Below are 16,253 nucleotides of genomic sequence, written 5' to 3'. Positions count from 1 at the left end.
GCAGCGGGAAAGTACCGCCGCTAATAGGATACCGCCCAAAATATTTACGTGTCACCATATACAAAAGCAATTAATGTGCTATCAGTATGATTTGAAAAATATTACAGAAGAATAGAATACATTTTATAAATTTACAATAAAACGAAGGTCCACATTCTTTCTTTTGCAGACAAAGACTTTTTAATTTTGTTAACAGGGTCCTTTGTGATGCGTGAGGCTAGAGATCACTAGAATCCGGCTTTTCCCTATTTATTGCCTGAATATCCTGGCCCACTCCCGCAGTACAGAACACTTTAAGTACCCCTGGGCATACTAGTACCACAAGTTGAGAACCACTGCTCCAAACAATATTGGAGCCAGGGTGGGTTGTTCCCAAACACAGTTTGTAAACAACATACTTTTCCTGGAGCGGAAAGGCTCACTTACTGTAGTCCTTTCCTGCCTGGTTCAAGTCTATCCACTTTAGTCTTGGAAATCCTCATTCCCCAAAGCAGGGGTGGCCGACCAGTCAGAAACAAAGAGCCAAACATTTTGTTAGGCATGTCAAAGAGCCGACATCGAGCCGTAGACGCACATGCAAAAATGGGGTGTGGCCTTGTGCCTGCTAGGCCACGCCTCTGGTATAAAATACATTAAAAAAAACAGATGCACATAAAATACATTTTTAAAGCCAGATCTAACATAAAATATATTTAAAAAGCCACTTCCACATAAAATAACTGAGAAAGAAAGATCCACATAAAATATATTGAAAAAGCCAGATAAACATAATACACTTCTGCTCCCGCATGTGTCACTCCAACCAGTACCCTCCTGTGTCACTTCAGCCAGCTACCTCATGTGTCACTCCTGCTAGCACACTCCTACAGTATGTCACTCCAGCCAGCTCCCCCATGAGTCACTCCTGCTAGCACTCTCCTGTGTCACTCCTGCTAGCACACTCCTACAGTATGTCACTCCAGCCAGCTCACCCATGAGTCACTCCTGCTAGCACTCTCCTGTGTCACTCCTGCTAGCACACTCCTACAGTATGTCACTCCAGCCAGCTCACCCATGAGTCACTCCTGCTAGCACTCTCCTGTGTCACTCCTGCTAGCACACTCCTACAGTATGTCACTCCAGCCAGCTCACCCATGAGTCACTCCTGCTAGCACTCTCCTGTGTCACTCCTGCCAGGACCCTCATGTGTCACTACAGCCCCCCTTATGTGTCCTCTGTTTGCCAGTGGGTGTCTCACCTCTAGTATCAGGCTCTCTCAGTTCTCAGTCCCCGTAGTGCTGCTGCTGCTGCTGCTGACTGTCTGGCTGGAGTGCAGCAGTTTCCGGATCTGTTGTGATCATGTGACTTCGAGCGTGGGGAGCCACATTTGAATAAAGAAAGAGCCGCATGAGGCTCAAGAGCCACAGGTTGGCCACCACTGCCCCAAAGCACAAGTGCACCTCATACATTCCGTGCTCCTTTATACCTTTGGTTCAATGTTTGTAATATTAACAATAAATATTACTGTAAATAAGGAATTCCTGTAACATAAACAGGCCATTGACAATAACGTTTCCTTAAGAAAAACTTAAGAATACCCCATCTGTCGTGAACTAGAGTGCACAAAAATAAGTTGTTGTGAAACAATACATATTAATTTGACAATGAAAAGTGAATGTACACCAAACAACATACAGAGCAAGTTTTTCTGGGTATTAGTGACCCTGGTAGTTCTCCTTTCTTGTAGGATCTTGGCAACTTGTGTCCTATCAAGGAAGGGAGGAGGGATCAGTAAAATATGGTTTTATGTCTTTCTTTGCCATATAGGGTCTGTGAAAATTATAAAATTAGAATCATCTTACCAAGTGAAGGAAGATAATGCATCCTCTTTAAATTCTGCTTTATTCGTTTCTGAATTCCTCATTCTGTTTTAGAACTGAAAAGTTACACAGCTGTGGACAGCGGGTGTGGTTCGTTTTATCGACAGTATCTAGGTCGACAATGTTTAGGTCGACAGTCACTAGGTCGACATGGATGGAAGGTCGACAGGGTTTCTAGGTCGACATGTGCTAGGTCGACAGGGTTTCTAGGTCGACATGTGCTAGGTCGACAGGTCTAAAGGTCGACATGAGGATTTTTTTATTTATTTTTTTGTGTCGTTTTCTTCGTAAAGTGACTGGGATCCCAAATTAGTGCACCGCGCCCCCTCGCATGGCTCGCTTCGCTCGCCATGCTTCGGGCATGGTGCCTTCGCTCCGCTACCGCTTCGCTTGGCACACTTTACCGTTCCAATCGTAGTCCACGTGGATCGTTAAGTATGAAAAAATCCAAAACATTTTTTTTTTAAACTCATGTCGACCTTTAGACCTGTCGACCTAGCACATGTCGACCTAGAAACCCTGTCGACCTTCCATCCATGTCGACCTAGTGACTGTCGACCTATAGTGGTCGACCTAAACATTGTCGACCTAGACACTGTCGATCTTCAGACCGGATCCCGTGGACAGCATTTAGCTTTCCTGCTTTGTAGCATTTGAACTATGGTTCAGTTTCATTTGGGATGCAGAGTGAAAAAGATTCTAGAGGGGTTAGTGTGAGTTTCCTCCCACACTGAAACAAGTTAAAATATGTTGCTTTCACTCCTTGGGCAGATATATTAGACCAGGCATGTCCAAACTGCGGCCCTTCAGCTGTTGTGAAATTTCCCAGAATGCCCTGACATAGTTTTGCTGTCAGAGAATGCTAAAGCTGTGTCAGGGCATGCTGGGATGTGTAGTTTTTCAACAGCTGGAGGGCGGCAGTTTGGACATGCCTGTATTAGACCAATCCTCTAATGCCCAAGGATTTCTCTCTGGGAGTAGTGTTGCATGCTGCAGTCATTATAGTAGCCAGGCTTTTTAATAAAATTACTTTCTGCTGGCCAAGATGAATGGCTTCTGTATTGCATGAGAAGGCACTTGAATAATCCCTTAAATGGGATTGTTGGTGATTTAGGCCATGAAGGAAGTAGACTTTCAAGTGTTTCTGTATATAAAAAATGCCTATGTTTGTATTCAAGCATTCTGGCAGCAGATCTGATTCATCTCATTGGCTTTCCAGGGATCTCGCTTCCAGTTTCAGTAACTCCTTTTTGACCTATCAGCTTCACAGGTCTTTGCTAATGTCTTAACCTTACTGGGCTGCATTTCTATGCCATTGTGGGGGTAGGGGTTATGATCAATTTCTGGTTGAATTTCTTATAAGGGGCCACCCCAAGAAGCGGGCAGAGCACCATCTCCAGTTTCTGAAATTGTGCAGTTGGATGTAAAAGGTTACATCTATTCGAAATAAGTGCACGTATCCACACTTCTGGCCATCCTGCAATAATTCTAGCCTGCATGGCAGAACTTGCTCTGAGTACGTAACTAGCATAGGATTTGGAAATCCCTCTTGGCCTGGTGGGAGTCAGTGAGGCTTCCATCTATTTGGTATTTCTTGTTTGTGTGGCATCTAGCTCACAGATCTTACAGTGGGAAAGGTATCCCCGGTTACTGTCTCACTTTCCAGATGTTGTTTTAATTGTTTTACAAGGTGTAAGCCAAATTCGCCATTCTTCCAGATTTAGTTTTTTTCCTCTGTAGTGTGTGAACCAGGTCCTGAATATTATGCAGGATGCTGCTTACCCAGCCCCTTCACTAGTTCTATTCCCTGGAAGATCAGTTTTCTTGTAACTGTTGTATAACTTAAGGCCCATACACACTTGACGATAAAATGAGCGACGTCGTTCATTTCAGCCCTCATCAACGACGTCGCTCATTATATCGTCAAGTGTGTATGCATCCGACGACCACCGATGCGCGGCCCCGCGGGACGTTAACGACCCTCGCTTATCTGTGGAGCATGTATGCTCAATTACCACTATGGTCGTTACCGACCAGAGACGTCGTTGAATGTGTATGGTGTGAACGACCAACGACCAAGCCACTGTTCACCAGCCCTGTTCCCAGCTCATTATTTTAATAAACTGTTCAGCTTGGATGCTTCAACGATGAATGGTCTTTGGTCGTTGGTAGTGTGTATGCTCATGTCGTTTGCTCAGCTGTTCAAGGGAAGTCGTTAATGACGGTCGTTAACGACGTGTGCATCGTCAAGTGTGTATGGGCCTTTAGGCCTGTCTCCGAGATTGGCAGCTAGTTCCAGGGGCTGATGGGCAACCTTTAGCCCTGAGTGTAGTACAGTATGTGCTATCTCCAGTGGGAGAATAACCAAGCTACAGAGAAGTACCTAGTGGTAGACTGCCCTTCAACTACTGCTTTTCTATTTGTACCCCAGAGAGAGCCTGCTATCGGCAGCACCCTCATATCTACATCACCTCCCCCTGTTAAATACAATTTCTCTAACGTCCTAGTGGATGCTGGGGACTCCGTAAGGACCATGGGAATAGACTGGCTCCGCAGGAGACATGGGCACTTTAAGAAAGAATTTAGATTCTGGTGTGCTCTGGCTCCTCCCTCTATGTCCCTCCTCCAGACCTCAGTTTGAATCTGTGCCCGGACGAGCTGGGTGCTGTTTATTGAGCTCTCCTGAGCTTGCTATAAGAAAGTATTTTGTTAGGTTTTTTTATTTTCAGGGAGCTCTGCTGGCAACAGACTCCCTGCATCGTGGGACTGAGGGGAGAGAAGCAGCCCTACTCTCTGCAGATAGGTCCTGCTTCTTATGCTACTGGACACCATTAGCTCCAGAGGGATCGTACACAGGATCTCACCCTCGTCGTCCGATCCCGGAGCCGCGCCGCCGTCCCCCTCGCAGAGCCGGAAGACAGAAGCCGGGTGAAAGAAGCAAGAAGACTTCGAAATCGGCGGCAGAAGACTCCAGTCTTCACTGAGGTAGCGCCATTGCTCCCACACTACATACTCCGGTCACTGTAAGGGTGCAGGGCGCAGGGGGGGGGCGCCCTGGGCAGCAATTAGAGACCTCTTTGGCAAAAGTTTAGCATATATACAGTTGGGCACTGTATATATGTATGAGCCCCCGCCAAAAATTGTACATGAAAGCGGGACAGAAGCCCGCCGTCGAGGGGGCAGGGCTTCTTCCTCAGCACTCACCAGCGCCATGTTTTTTTCTCCACAGCACCGCTGAGAGGAAGCTCCCCAGCCTCTCCCCTGCAGTTACACGGTAGAAGAGGGTAAAAAGAGAGGGGGGGCACATAATTAGGCGCAAAAATCAATATAAACAGCAGCTACTGGGTTAACATTAAGTTACTGTGTTATTCCTGGGTTAATAGCGCTGGGGTGTGTGCTGGCATACTCTCTCTCTCTGTCTCTCCAAAGGGCCTTATGGGGGAATTGTCTTCAGGTGAGCATTCCCTGAGTGTGTGGTGTGTCGGTACGTGTGTGTCGACATGTCTGAGGTAAAAGGCTCCCCTAAGGAGGAGATTGAGCAAATGTGTGTGAGAGGGTGTCTCCGTCGACAACGCCGACACCTGTTTGGATATGTGTAATTAAGTGCTAAGGTGAATTTATTGCACAAAAGATTAGAGAACAGACAGGAATCTACCCATGTCTGTCCCTATGTCGCAGAGACCTTCAGAGTCTCTCAATGCTCACTATCCAAAATAATAGACACTGATATCGACACAGAGTCTGACTCCAGTGTCGACTACGATAATGCAAAGTTACAGCCAAAATGGCAGAAAAGTATTCAATATATGATTATTGTAATAAAAGATGATTTGCTTATCACTGATGACTCATCTGTCCCTGACACAAGGGTACACATGTTTAAGGGGAAGAAAGCTGAGGTAAATTTCCCTCCTCTCATGATGAAAAAGAGCGGGAATCTCCAGACAAGAGACTGCAGTTTCCCACGAAGAATTCTCAGGGAGTATCCTTTCCCTACTAGGGCCAGGATACGATGGGAATCTTCCCCTAGGGTGTCACGTTTGCCCAAAAGGTAGCCCTGACGTAACAGCTATCCTCAGGGATCCTGCTGATAGCGTGCACATTCTGGTACACTACTCAGACCGGCGATTGTGTCGGCATGGGTTTATAGCGCTGTGGCAGTGTGGACAGGTACCTTATCAGCAGAGATTGAGACCCTAGTATGTGTATATATATATATATATATATATATATATATATATATATATATATATAGAGATATATAGAGATCTATATATAGAGATCTATATATAGAGATCTATATATAGAGATCTATATATAGAGATATATATATTAAAGATGCTGTCTTAAGAGATATATATATATATATATATATATATATATTTTTTTATATATATATATATATATATATATATATATATATATATAAAAAAACATGCCCAAAGAGACATGAGTCTACTGGGTCCTAGAGTCAAAGCTATGTCGATTTCTGCTTGACGTGTCCTGTAGAATATGCAATGGACAGATGATGCCGACTTGAGAGGCATATGGAAGGCTGAGGATTGTGTGGAGAAGGGTTCTCGGACCTGGTCTCCACAGCTATAGCTGGTAATTCTGATATTTTGCCTTATATTCCTGCACAGCCTAGGAAAGCACGACATTATCAAATGCAGCCTTTCGAACAAAGAAACAAGAAAGTCCGAGGTGCGTCCTTTCTTGCCAGAGGCAGGGGCAGAGGAAAGAAGCTGCACAACACAGCTAGTTCCCAGGAACAGAAGTGCTCCCCGGCCTCTACAAAATCCACCGCATGTCGCTGGGGCTCCACATGCGGAGCAAGGCCCGGTGGGGGCACGCCTTCATAAGTTCAGCCACAAGTAGGGTTCACTCCCTGTTAGATCCCTGGGCAATAGATATTGTGTCTCAGGGATACAAGCTGGACTTTGAGGAGATGCCCCCTCACCGACGGCCCTGCCGGCTTCCCCCCACGAGAGGGAAACAGTGTTAACTGCAATTCACAAATTGTATCTTCAACAGGTGGTGGTCAAGGTTCCCCTCCTTCAACAAGGAGGGGGTTATTATTCGACCATGTTGTAGTCCCGAAACCGGACGGTTCGGTCAGACCCATATTGAATTTAAAATCCCTGAACATATACCTGAAAAGGTACAAGTTCAAGATGGAATCGCTAAGAGCGGTCATTGCAAGCCTGAAAGGGGGAGATTTTATGGTGACTCTGGACATAAAGTATGCATACCTTCATGTCCCCATTTATCCACCTCATCAGGCGTACCTCAGAATTGCGGTACGGGATTGTCATTACCAATTTCAGACGTTGCCGTTTGGTCTCTCCACGGCCCGAGAATATTCACCAAGGTTATGGCGGAAATAATGGTGCTCCTGCGGAAGCAAGGTGTCACTATTATCCCGTACTTGGACGATCTCCTCATAAAAGCGAGATCAAGAGAGCAGTTGCTGAACAGCGTATCACTTTCTCTGGAAGTGTAACGGCAACACGGCTGGATTCTATATATTCCAAAGTCGCAGTTGGTTCCTACAGCTCATCTGCCTCTCCTAGGCATGATCCTAGACACAGACCAGAAAAGGGTTTATCTCCCGATAGAGAGAGCTCAGGAGCTCATGACACTGGTCAGGAATCTATTAAAACCAAAACAGGTGTCAGTGCATCACTGCACTCGAGTCCTGGGAAGGATGGTGGCATCATACGAGGTCATTCCCTTCGGCAGGTTCCATGCGAGGACCTTCCAATGGGACTTACTGGACAAGTGGTCCGGATCACATCTTCAGATGCATCGGTTAATCACCCTATCCCCCAGGGCCAGGGTGTCTCCTGTGGTGGCTGCAGAGTGCTCACCTTCTCGAAGGTCGCAGATTCGGCATTCAGGACTGGGTCCTGGTGACCACGGATGCAAGCCTCCGAGGGTGGGGGGCAGTCACACAGGGAAGAAATTTCCAAGGGCTGTGGTCAAGTCAGGAGACTTACGTTCACATCAACATCCTGGAACTAAGGGCCATATACAACGCCCTACGTTAAGCGGAGTCCCTGCTTCGCGACCAACCGGTTCTGATTCAGTCAGACAACATCACCGCAGTGGCTCATGTAAACCGCCAAGGCGGCACAAGGAGCAGGGTGGCGATGGTAGAAGCCACCAGAATTCTTCGCTGGGCGGAGAATCACGTAAGCGCACTGTCAGCAGTGTTCATTCCGGGAGTGGACAACTGGGAAGCAGACTTCCTCAGCAGGCACGACCTCCACCCGGGAGAGTGGGGACTTCATCAAGAAGTCTTCACGCAGATTGCAAGTCGGTGGGAACTGCCACAGGTGGACATGATGGCATCCCGCCTCAACAAAAAGCTGCAGAGATATTGCGCCAGGTCAAGAGACCCTCAGGCGATAGCTGTGGACGCACTGGTGACACCGTGGGTGTTCCAGTCGGTCTATGTATTTCCTCCTCTTCCTTTCATACCCAAGGTGCTGAGAATCATAAGAAAAAGAGGAGTGAGAACAATACTCATTGTTCCGGATAGGCAAAGAAGGACTTGGTATCCAGATCTGCAAGAAATGCTCACAAAGGTCCCGTGGCCTCTGCCTCTAAGACAGGACTTGTGCAACAGGGGCCCTGTCTGTTCCAAGACTTACCGCGGCTGCGTTTGACGGCTTGGCGGTTGAACGCCGGATCCTAGCAGAAAAAGGCATTCCGGATGAGGTCATTCCTACGCTGATAGAGGCTAGGAAGGATGTGACGGCTCAACATTATCACCGTATATGGCGAAAATATGTGGCTTGGTGTGAGGCCAGGAATGCCCCTACGGAGGAATTCCAGCTGGGCTGTTTCCTTCACTTCCTACAGTCGGGAGTGACTTTTGGGCCTTCAAGTGGGTTCCATTAAAGTTCAAATTTCGGCCTTATCCATTTTCTTTAAAAAAGAACTGGCTTCTCTGCCTGAAGTTCAGACGTTTGTAAAGGGAGTGCTGCATATTCAGCCCCCTTTTGTGCCTCCAGTGGCACCTTGGGATCTTAACGTGGTGTTGAGTTTCCTGAAATCACACTGGTTTGAACCACTAAGAACGGTGGAAGTAAAATATCTCACGTGGAAGGTGGTCATGCTATCAGCCTTGGCTTCGGCTAGGCGTGTGTCAGAATTGGCGGCTTTGTCACATAAAAGCCCTTATCTGGTTTTCCATGCGGATAGAGCAGAATTGCGGACCCGCCCACAATTTCTGCCGAAAGTGGTTTCATCCTTTCATATAAACCAACCTATTGTGGTGCCTGTGGCTACTACTGACTTGGAGGATTCCGAGTCACTGGATGTGGTCAGGGCTTTGAAGGTTTATGTAGCCAGAACGGCTAAGGTCAGGAAAACAGAATCTTTGTTTATCCTGTATGCTTCCAACAAGCTTGGGGCGCCTGCTTCTAAGCAAACTATTGCTTGCTGGATCTGTAACACGATTCAGCAGGCTCATTCTGCGGATGGGTTGCCGCTGCCTAAATCAGTTAAGGCCCATTCCACAAGGAAGGTGGGCTCTTCTTGGGCAGCTGCCCGAGGGGTCTCGGCATTACAGCTCTGCCGAGCGGCTACTTGGTCAGGTTCAAACACCTTTGCAAAGTTCTACAAGTTTGATACCCTGGCTGAGGAGGACCTTGTGTTTGCTCATTCGGTGCTGCAGAGTCATCCACACTCTCCCGCCCGTTTGGGAGCTTTGGTATAATCCCCATGGTCCTTACGGAGTCCCCAGCATCCACTAGGACGTTAGAGAAAATAAGATTTTACTCGCCGGTAAATCTATTTCTCGTAGTCCGTAGTGGATGCTGGGCGCCCGTCCCAAGTGCGGACTTCTTCTGCAATGCTTGTATATAGTTATTGCTTAAATAAGGGTTATGTTATAGTTGCATCAGGGTTTATCTGATGCTCTGTGATTGTTCATACTGTTAACTGGGTAAAGTTGTCACAAGTTATACGGTGTGATTGGTGTGGCTGGTATGAGTCTTACCCTGGATTCCCAAAATCCTTTCCTTGTACTGTCAGCTCTTCCGGGCACAGTTTCTCTAACTGAGGTCTGGAGGAGGGATATAGAGGGAGGAGCCAGAGCACACCAGAATCTAAATTCTTTCTTAAAGTGCCCATGTCTCCTGCGGAGCTCGTCTATTCCCATGGTCCTTACGGAGTCCCCAGCATCCACTACGGACTACAAGAAATAGATTTACCGGTAGGTAAAATCTTATTTTTAATATAGTTTCCAGTGACGCATTTCTTTCACAAAAGGAAGTGACATAATGCGCACAAGTGTACACAGTATTCAACAAGTTGATCAGTTCCTCATATCAGAATATGCTGCTGCACCAGTGCAGTTACTGTCATTATCAATTGCAAGTTTCTTACTTCGCGCTCAGTCACTTATAGAGAGCACATGTCATAATAACACATCATGGGCACTGTTCCGGTTAGTAACACTGTCAGTGGGTTAATATGCAACCAGGCATTATGATTGTCGTTATGTGTCGTCCTCACCTAAATCAGCCTAATCAGTAGCTCCCGCATTTAATAATTGGGGCTCATGAAAAAATATATATATTGGTATGTAATTCTCCTCTACGAATGCTTGTGTAATGAAAGTGGACATCAATGCAAATGAAAGCTGTCTTTTTGTTTCCTTTTCAGCACCTCTCAGAGAACAAGGAGCAGGTTGGCTTTGACATTGGCCAGAATATGCTTCAGAGAACGGATTTTGAAATGGATAAGAAGAAGCCAAGAAACAAGCGGGTGCAGAGAACTGCAGAGAAAGCTGCCCCGCGTTCAAAGAAGAGGAAAAAGGAAGAACAGAAATCAGCCATATTCACCAGCTCTGAGACCTTCACTCAAATTAAGCAGGTGACGCATTAATCGTTAGCCTCCTTCTCTGCATTCTGCTCAGCTCTCCTTTTTGGCATTGTTAAAAATCACCACCACCTGGTAATTGCTGCCTGTCCACTTAAAACCAGCCACCTCTCCAGTTCATTATAATGTAGTCTTACCCCATGAAATGTTGGGTGAGTAGTTTGATTTGATTGGACAGATGCCTTTATCATCCAGGGAGAGGCCGGTTTTATTCATGCTTTCTAACTTATCTGTTTTGAGCACCATATAGCAGAAACAGTAATTCAACCATAGGTGCACACTGGCACAGTTATCTTATAGTGGTTAGGGGCCAAGAGAGGGATTGGACCTAGAAAAGGTGGTGGTTCTGTGTTTTTTTTATTTGTGGGATGAGAATTGTGGTTTAAAAAAAAAATAGTACATTATTGTGATTAGTGAAAGTGTTATAAATCGTGATTTTTAGCCACTTTAGTTTACAGTGGAAAAAAAAATCTTTCATTAAAAGGAATCATTTATTTCAATATGTAGATAATTTTATCACAAATCCCATCAATGTTGTTGCCTTGTTTAAGAGCTTTTATTTATGTAATAGCCTTTTAAAACGGATGTATCACTGTTTTGAACAATACGTATATGGGAGGACTATTCTAATTGATTAGAGAACATTGTTGCCACACTCTTCAGTTGCTTCATGAGTAGAGGGTTGCCCTTTTCTTTACCACTAAAACTATTCTGTGTTTTCTGGTGCATCTTTTTAATCGGGAATTGCTTTATTTTTATTCATACTTTACAGCTGTTTAGTTTGTTTCTCCAGAGAGATGGTGCTGTATTCTAATAGTCTATTCTAGTGCAGGGGTAGAGAACTTGTGGCATGCCAGAACTGCATCTCCCAGCATGCTTTGTCACAATTTTGCTGTTAAAGCATGCTAAAGGGTATATTCAATAAGTGTCAGATCCATTCTGGCATGCATTTGTCGAAATGGATACAAGCGCTATTCAATGAACGGCGAAATCCGACTGTCGGATTTGTCCGTTCCCGGTGTCCTGTCCTGCTGCTGCTGTCAGCAGCGGGGGATGCACTGTCAGCAGCGACGGGGGGTGATGTCTGCAGCGGGGATGTGCGCTGTCAGTGTGGCGGGGAGAGATGTCTGCGGCTGGGGGGGGGCGCTGCCGGGAATGAGGAGCCTGGCCGGGGGGGGGGGGTGCCCTTTTTTTTTAAAGTCTGATTGAGATTGTCGGAATGGGGGCCAAAACCTGTCTGATTTGTCCCCGTTCCCGACAGAAGCACGCGGATCGGCAGCTATTCCGCCAATCCACGTGTTTTCCGACAAGTCGGGGGGAAAAAAACGCCCACATTGAATGGGTCGGAACCTCTTACGACAGAAATCTGTCGGAAGCTGCAGTCTTTCCGACAAGACGGCAGCTTCTGACAGCTATTGAATACGGCCCTAAAACTGTGGCTTGCTGGGATGTATAGTTCTATAGTAGCTGGAGTGCCAGAGGTTTCCTAATACTGGTCTAATGTGTGTATCTATGTCCATTATTTAAATAGGCCAGAATTATCGAAATTATACTTTTTCTCTATCGTCCTAAGTGGATGCTGGGGTTCCTGAAAGGACCATGGGGAATAGCGGCTCCGCAGGAGACAGGGCACAAAAGTAAAGCTTTTACAGGTCAGGTGGTGTGTACTGGCTCCTCCCCCTATGACCCTCCTCCAGACTCCAGTTAGATTTTTGTGCCCGGCCGAGAAGGGTGCAATTCTAGGTGGCTCTCATAAAGAGCTGCTTAGACAGTTTAGCTTAGGTTTTTTATTTTACAGTGATTCCTGCTGGCAACAGGATCACTGCAACGAGGGACAGAGGGGAGAAGAAGTGAACTCACCTGCGTGCAGGATGGATTGGCTTCTTGGCTACTGGACATGAAGCTCCAGAGGGACGATCACAGGTACAGCCTGGATGGTCACCGGAGCCGCGCCGCCGGCCCCCTCGCAGATGCTGAAGCAAGAAGAGGTCCAGAATCGGCGGCTGAAGACTCCAGCAGTCTTCTAAGGTAGCGCACAGCACTGCAGCTGTGCGCCATTTTCCTCTCAGCACACTTCACACGGCAGTCACTGAGGGTGCAGGGCGCTGGGGGGGGGCGCCCTGGGAGGCAAATGAAAACCTTTTAAAAGGCAAAAAATACCTCACATATAGCCCCCAGAGGCTATATGGAGATATTTACCCCTGCCTAAATGTACTAAATAGCGGGAGACGAGCCCGCCGAAAAAGGGGCGGGGCCTATCTCCTCAGCACACGGCGCCATTTTCTGTCACAGCTCCGCTGGTCAGGACGGCTCCCAGGTCTCTCCCCTGCACTGCACTACAGAAACAGGGTAAAACAGAGAGGGGGGGCATATTAATGGCTATATATTTATATAAAAAGCAGCTATAAGGGAGCACTTAATCATAAGGCTATTCCTGTCATATATAGCGCTTTTTGGTGTGTGCTGGCAGACTCTCCCTCTGTCTCCCCAAAGGGCTAGTGGGTCCTGTCTTCGTATAGAGCATTCCCTGTGTGTCTGCTGTGTGTCGGTACGTGTGTGTCGACATGTATGAGGACGATATTGGTGTGGAGGCGGAGCAATTGCCAAATATGAGGATGTCACCCCCTAGGGAGTCGACACCGGAATGGATGCCTTTATTTGTGGAATTACGGGATAGCGTCAACTCGCTTAAGCAGTCGTTTGCCGACATGAGGCGGCCGGACAATCAATTAGTGCCTGTCCAGGCGCCTCAAGCACCGTCAGGGGCTGTAAAACGCCCTTTGCCTCAGTCGGTCGACACAGACCCAGACACAGGCACTGATTCCAGTGGTGAGGGCGACGAATCAACCGTATATTCCAGTAGGGCCACACGTTATATGATTTTGGCAATGAAGGAGGCGTTACATTTAGCTGATACTACAGGTACCACTAAACAGGGTATTATGTGGGGTGTGAAAAAACTACCAGTAGTTTTTCCCGAATCAGAAGAATTAAATGACGTGTGTAATGAAGCGTGGGTTGCCCCCGATAAAAAACTGCTAATTTCAAAGAAGTTATTGGCTTTATACCCTTTCCCACCAGAGGTTAGGGAGCGCTGGGAAACACCTCCTAGGGTGGACAAAGCGCTAACACGCTTATCAAAACAAGTGGCGTTACCCTCTCCTGAGACGGCCGCACTTAAAGATCCATCAGATAGGAGGATGGAAAATATCCAAAAAAGTATATACACACATGCAGGTGTTATACTACGACCAGCTATTGCGACTGCCTGGATGTGCAGTGCTGGGGTAGTTTGGTCAGAGTCCCTGATCGAAAATATTGATACCCTGGACAGGGACAATATTTTACTGTCGTTAGAACAAATAAAGGATGCTTTTCTTTATATGCGTGATGCACAGAGAGATATCTGCACACTGGCATCACGGGTAAGTGCTATGTCCATTTCGGCCAGAAGAGCTTTGTGGACACGACAGTGGACAGGCGATGCGGATTCAAAACGGCATATGGAAGTTTTGCCGTATAAGGGGGAGGAGTTATTTGGGGTCGGTCTATCGGATTTGGTGGCCACGGCTACGGCCGGGAAATCCACCTTTCTACCTCAAGTCACTCCCCAACAGAAAAAGGCACCGACCTTTCAACCGCAGCCCTTTCGTTCCTTTAAAAACAAGAAAGCAAAGGGCTATTCATATCTGCCACGAGGCAGAGGACGAGGGAAGAGACAGCAACAGGCAGCTCCTTCACAGGAACAGAAGCCCTCCCCGGCTTCTACAAAAGCCTCAGCATGACGCTGGGGCTTCTCAAGCGGACTCGGGGGCGGTAGGCGGTCGTCTCAAGAATTACAGCGCGCAGTGGGCTCACTCGCAGGTAGATCCCTGGATCCTGCAGATAATTTCTCAGGGGTACAGGTTGGAATTAGAGACGTCTCCACCTCGCCGTTTCCTGAAGTCTGCTTTACCAACGTCCCCCTCCGAAGGGGAGACGGTTTTGGAAGCCATTCACAAGCTGTACTCTCAGCAGGTGATAGTCAAGGTACCTCTTCTACAGCAAGGGAAGGGGTATTATTCCACTCTATTTGTGGTACCGAAGCCGGATGGCTCGGTAAGGCCTATTCTAAATCTGAAGTCCTTGAACCTGTACATAAAGAAGTTCAAGTTCAAGATGGAGTCACTCAGAGCAGTGATAGCGAACCTGGAAGAAGGGGATTTTATGGTATCCTTGGACATCAAGGATGCGTATCTCCACGTTCCAATTTACCCCTCACACCAGGGGTACCTCAGGTTCGTTGTACAAAACTGTCACTATCAGTTTCAGACGCTGCCGTTTGGGTTGTCCACGGCACCTCGGGTCTTTACAAAGGTAATGGCCGAGATGATGATTCTTCTTCGAAGAAAAGGCGTATTAATTATCCCATACTTGGACGATCTCCTAATAAGGGCAAGGTCCAGAGAACAGCTAGAGATGGGATTAGCACTATCTCAAGAGGTGCTAAAGCAGCACGGATGGATTCTGAATATTCCAAAATCCCAATTAATGCCGACAACTCGTCTGCTGTTCCTGGGGATGATTCTGGACACAGTTCAGAAAAAGGTTTTTCTTCCCGAGGAAAAAGCCAAGGAGTTATCCGACCTGGTCAGGAACCTCCTAAAACCAGGAAAGGTGTCTGTACATCAATGCACAAGAGTCCTGGGAAAAATGGTAGCTTCTTACGAAGCAATTCCGTTCGGCAGATTCCATGCAAGAATTTTTCAAAGGGATCTGTTGGACAAATGGTCAGGGTCGCATCTTCAGATGCACCTGCGGATAACCCTGTCGCCAAGGACAAGGGTATCTCTCCTGTGGTGGTTGCAGGAGGCTCATCTATTGGAGGGCCGCAGATTCGGCATACAGGATTGGATCCTGGTGACCACGGACGCCAGCCTGAGAGGCTGGGGAGCAGTCACACAGGGAAGAAACTTCCAGGGAGTGTGGACGAGCCTGGAAAAGTCTCTTCACATAAACATTCTGGAACTAAGAGCGATCTACAATGCTCTAAGCCAGGCGGAACCTCTGCTTCAAGGAAGACCGGTGTTGATCCAGTCGGACAACATCACGGCAGTCGCCCATGTAAACAGACAGGGCGGCACAAGAAGCAGGAGTGCAATGGCAGAAGCTGCCAGGATCCTTCGCTGGGCGGAGAATCACGTGATAGCTTTGTCAGCAGTATTCATCCCGGGCGTGGACAACTGGGAAGCAGACTTCCTCAGCAGACACGATCTTCACCCGGGAGAGTGGGGACTTCATCCAGAAGTTTTTCACATGCTAATAAACCGTTGGGAAAAACCAATGGTGGACATGATGGCGTCTCGCCTCAACAAAAAACTGGACAGGTATTGCGCCAGGTCAAGAGATCCGCAGGCAATAGCTGTGGACGCGCTGGTAACACCTTGGGTGTATCAGTCGGTGTATGTGTTTCCTCCTCTGCCTCTCATACCAAAGGTATTGAGAATTATACGGCGAAGAGGA

The 16,253-nt window shown here is 47.2% G+C and overlaps 1 protein-coding gene across 9 annotated transcripts in view; it reads left to right on the top strand.

Moving 5' to 3' along the window:
- KMT2C (lysine methyltransferase 2C) overlaps positions 1-16,253 on the top strand; it is a 573,154-nt gene that overhangs the window by 497,680 nt on the left and 59,221 nt on the right. For all 9 annotated transcript variants that reach the window (XM_063921867.1, XM_063921863.1, XM_063921864.1 and 6 more), the window contains one exon: positions 10,536-10,745. In XM_063921867.1, the coding sequence (XP_063777937.1) occupies positions 10,536-10,745 (210 nt within the window). The remainder of the gene's footprint in view (positions 1-10,535; positions 10,746-16,253) is intronic.

The sequence above is a fragment of the Pseudophryne corroboree genome, chromosome 5, assembly GCF_028390025.1.
Source record: "Pseudophryne corroboree isolate aPseCor3 chromosome 5, aPseCor3.hap2, whole genome shotgun sequence".
Lineage (NCBI taxonomy): Eukaryota > Metazoa > Chordata > Amphibia > Anura > Myobatrachidae > Pseudophryne > Pseudophryne corroboree.
Note: the sequence above shows the minus strand (reverse complement) of the source record. Positions and strands in the feature narration are given on the sequence as shown.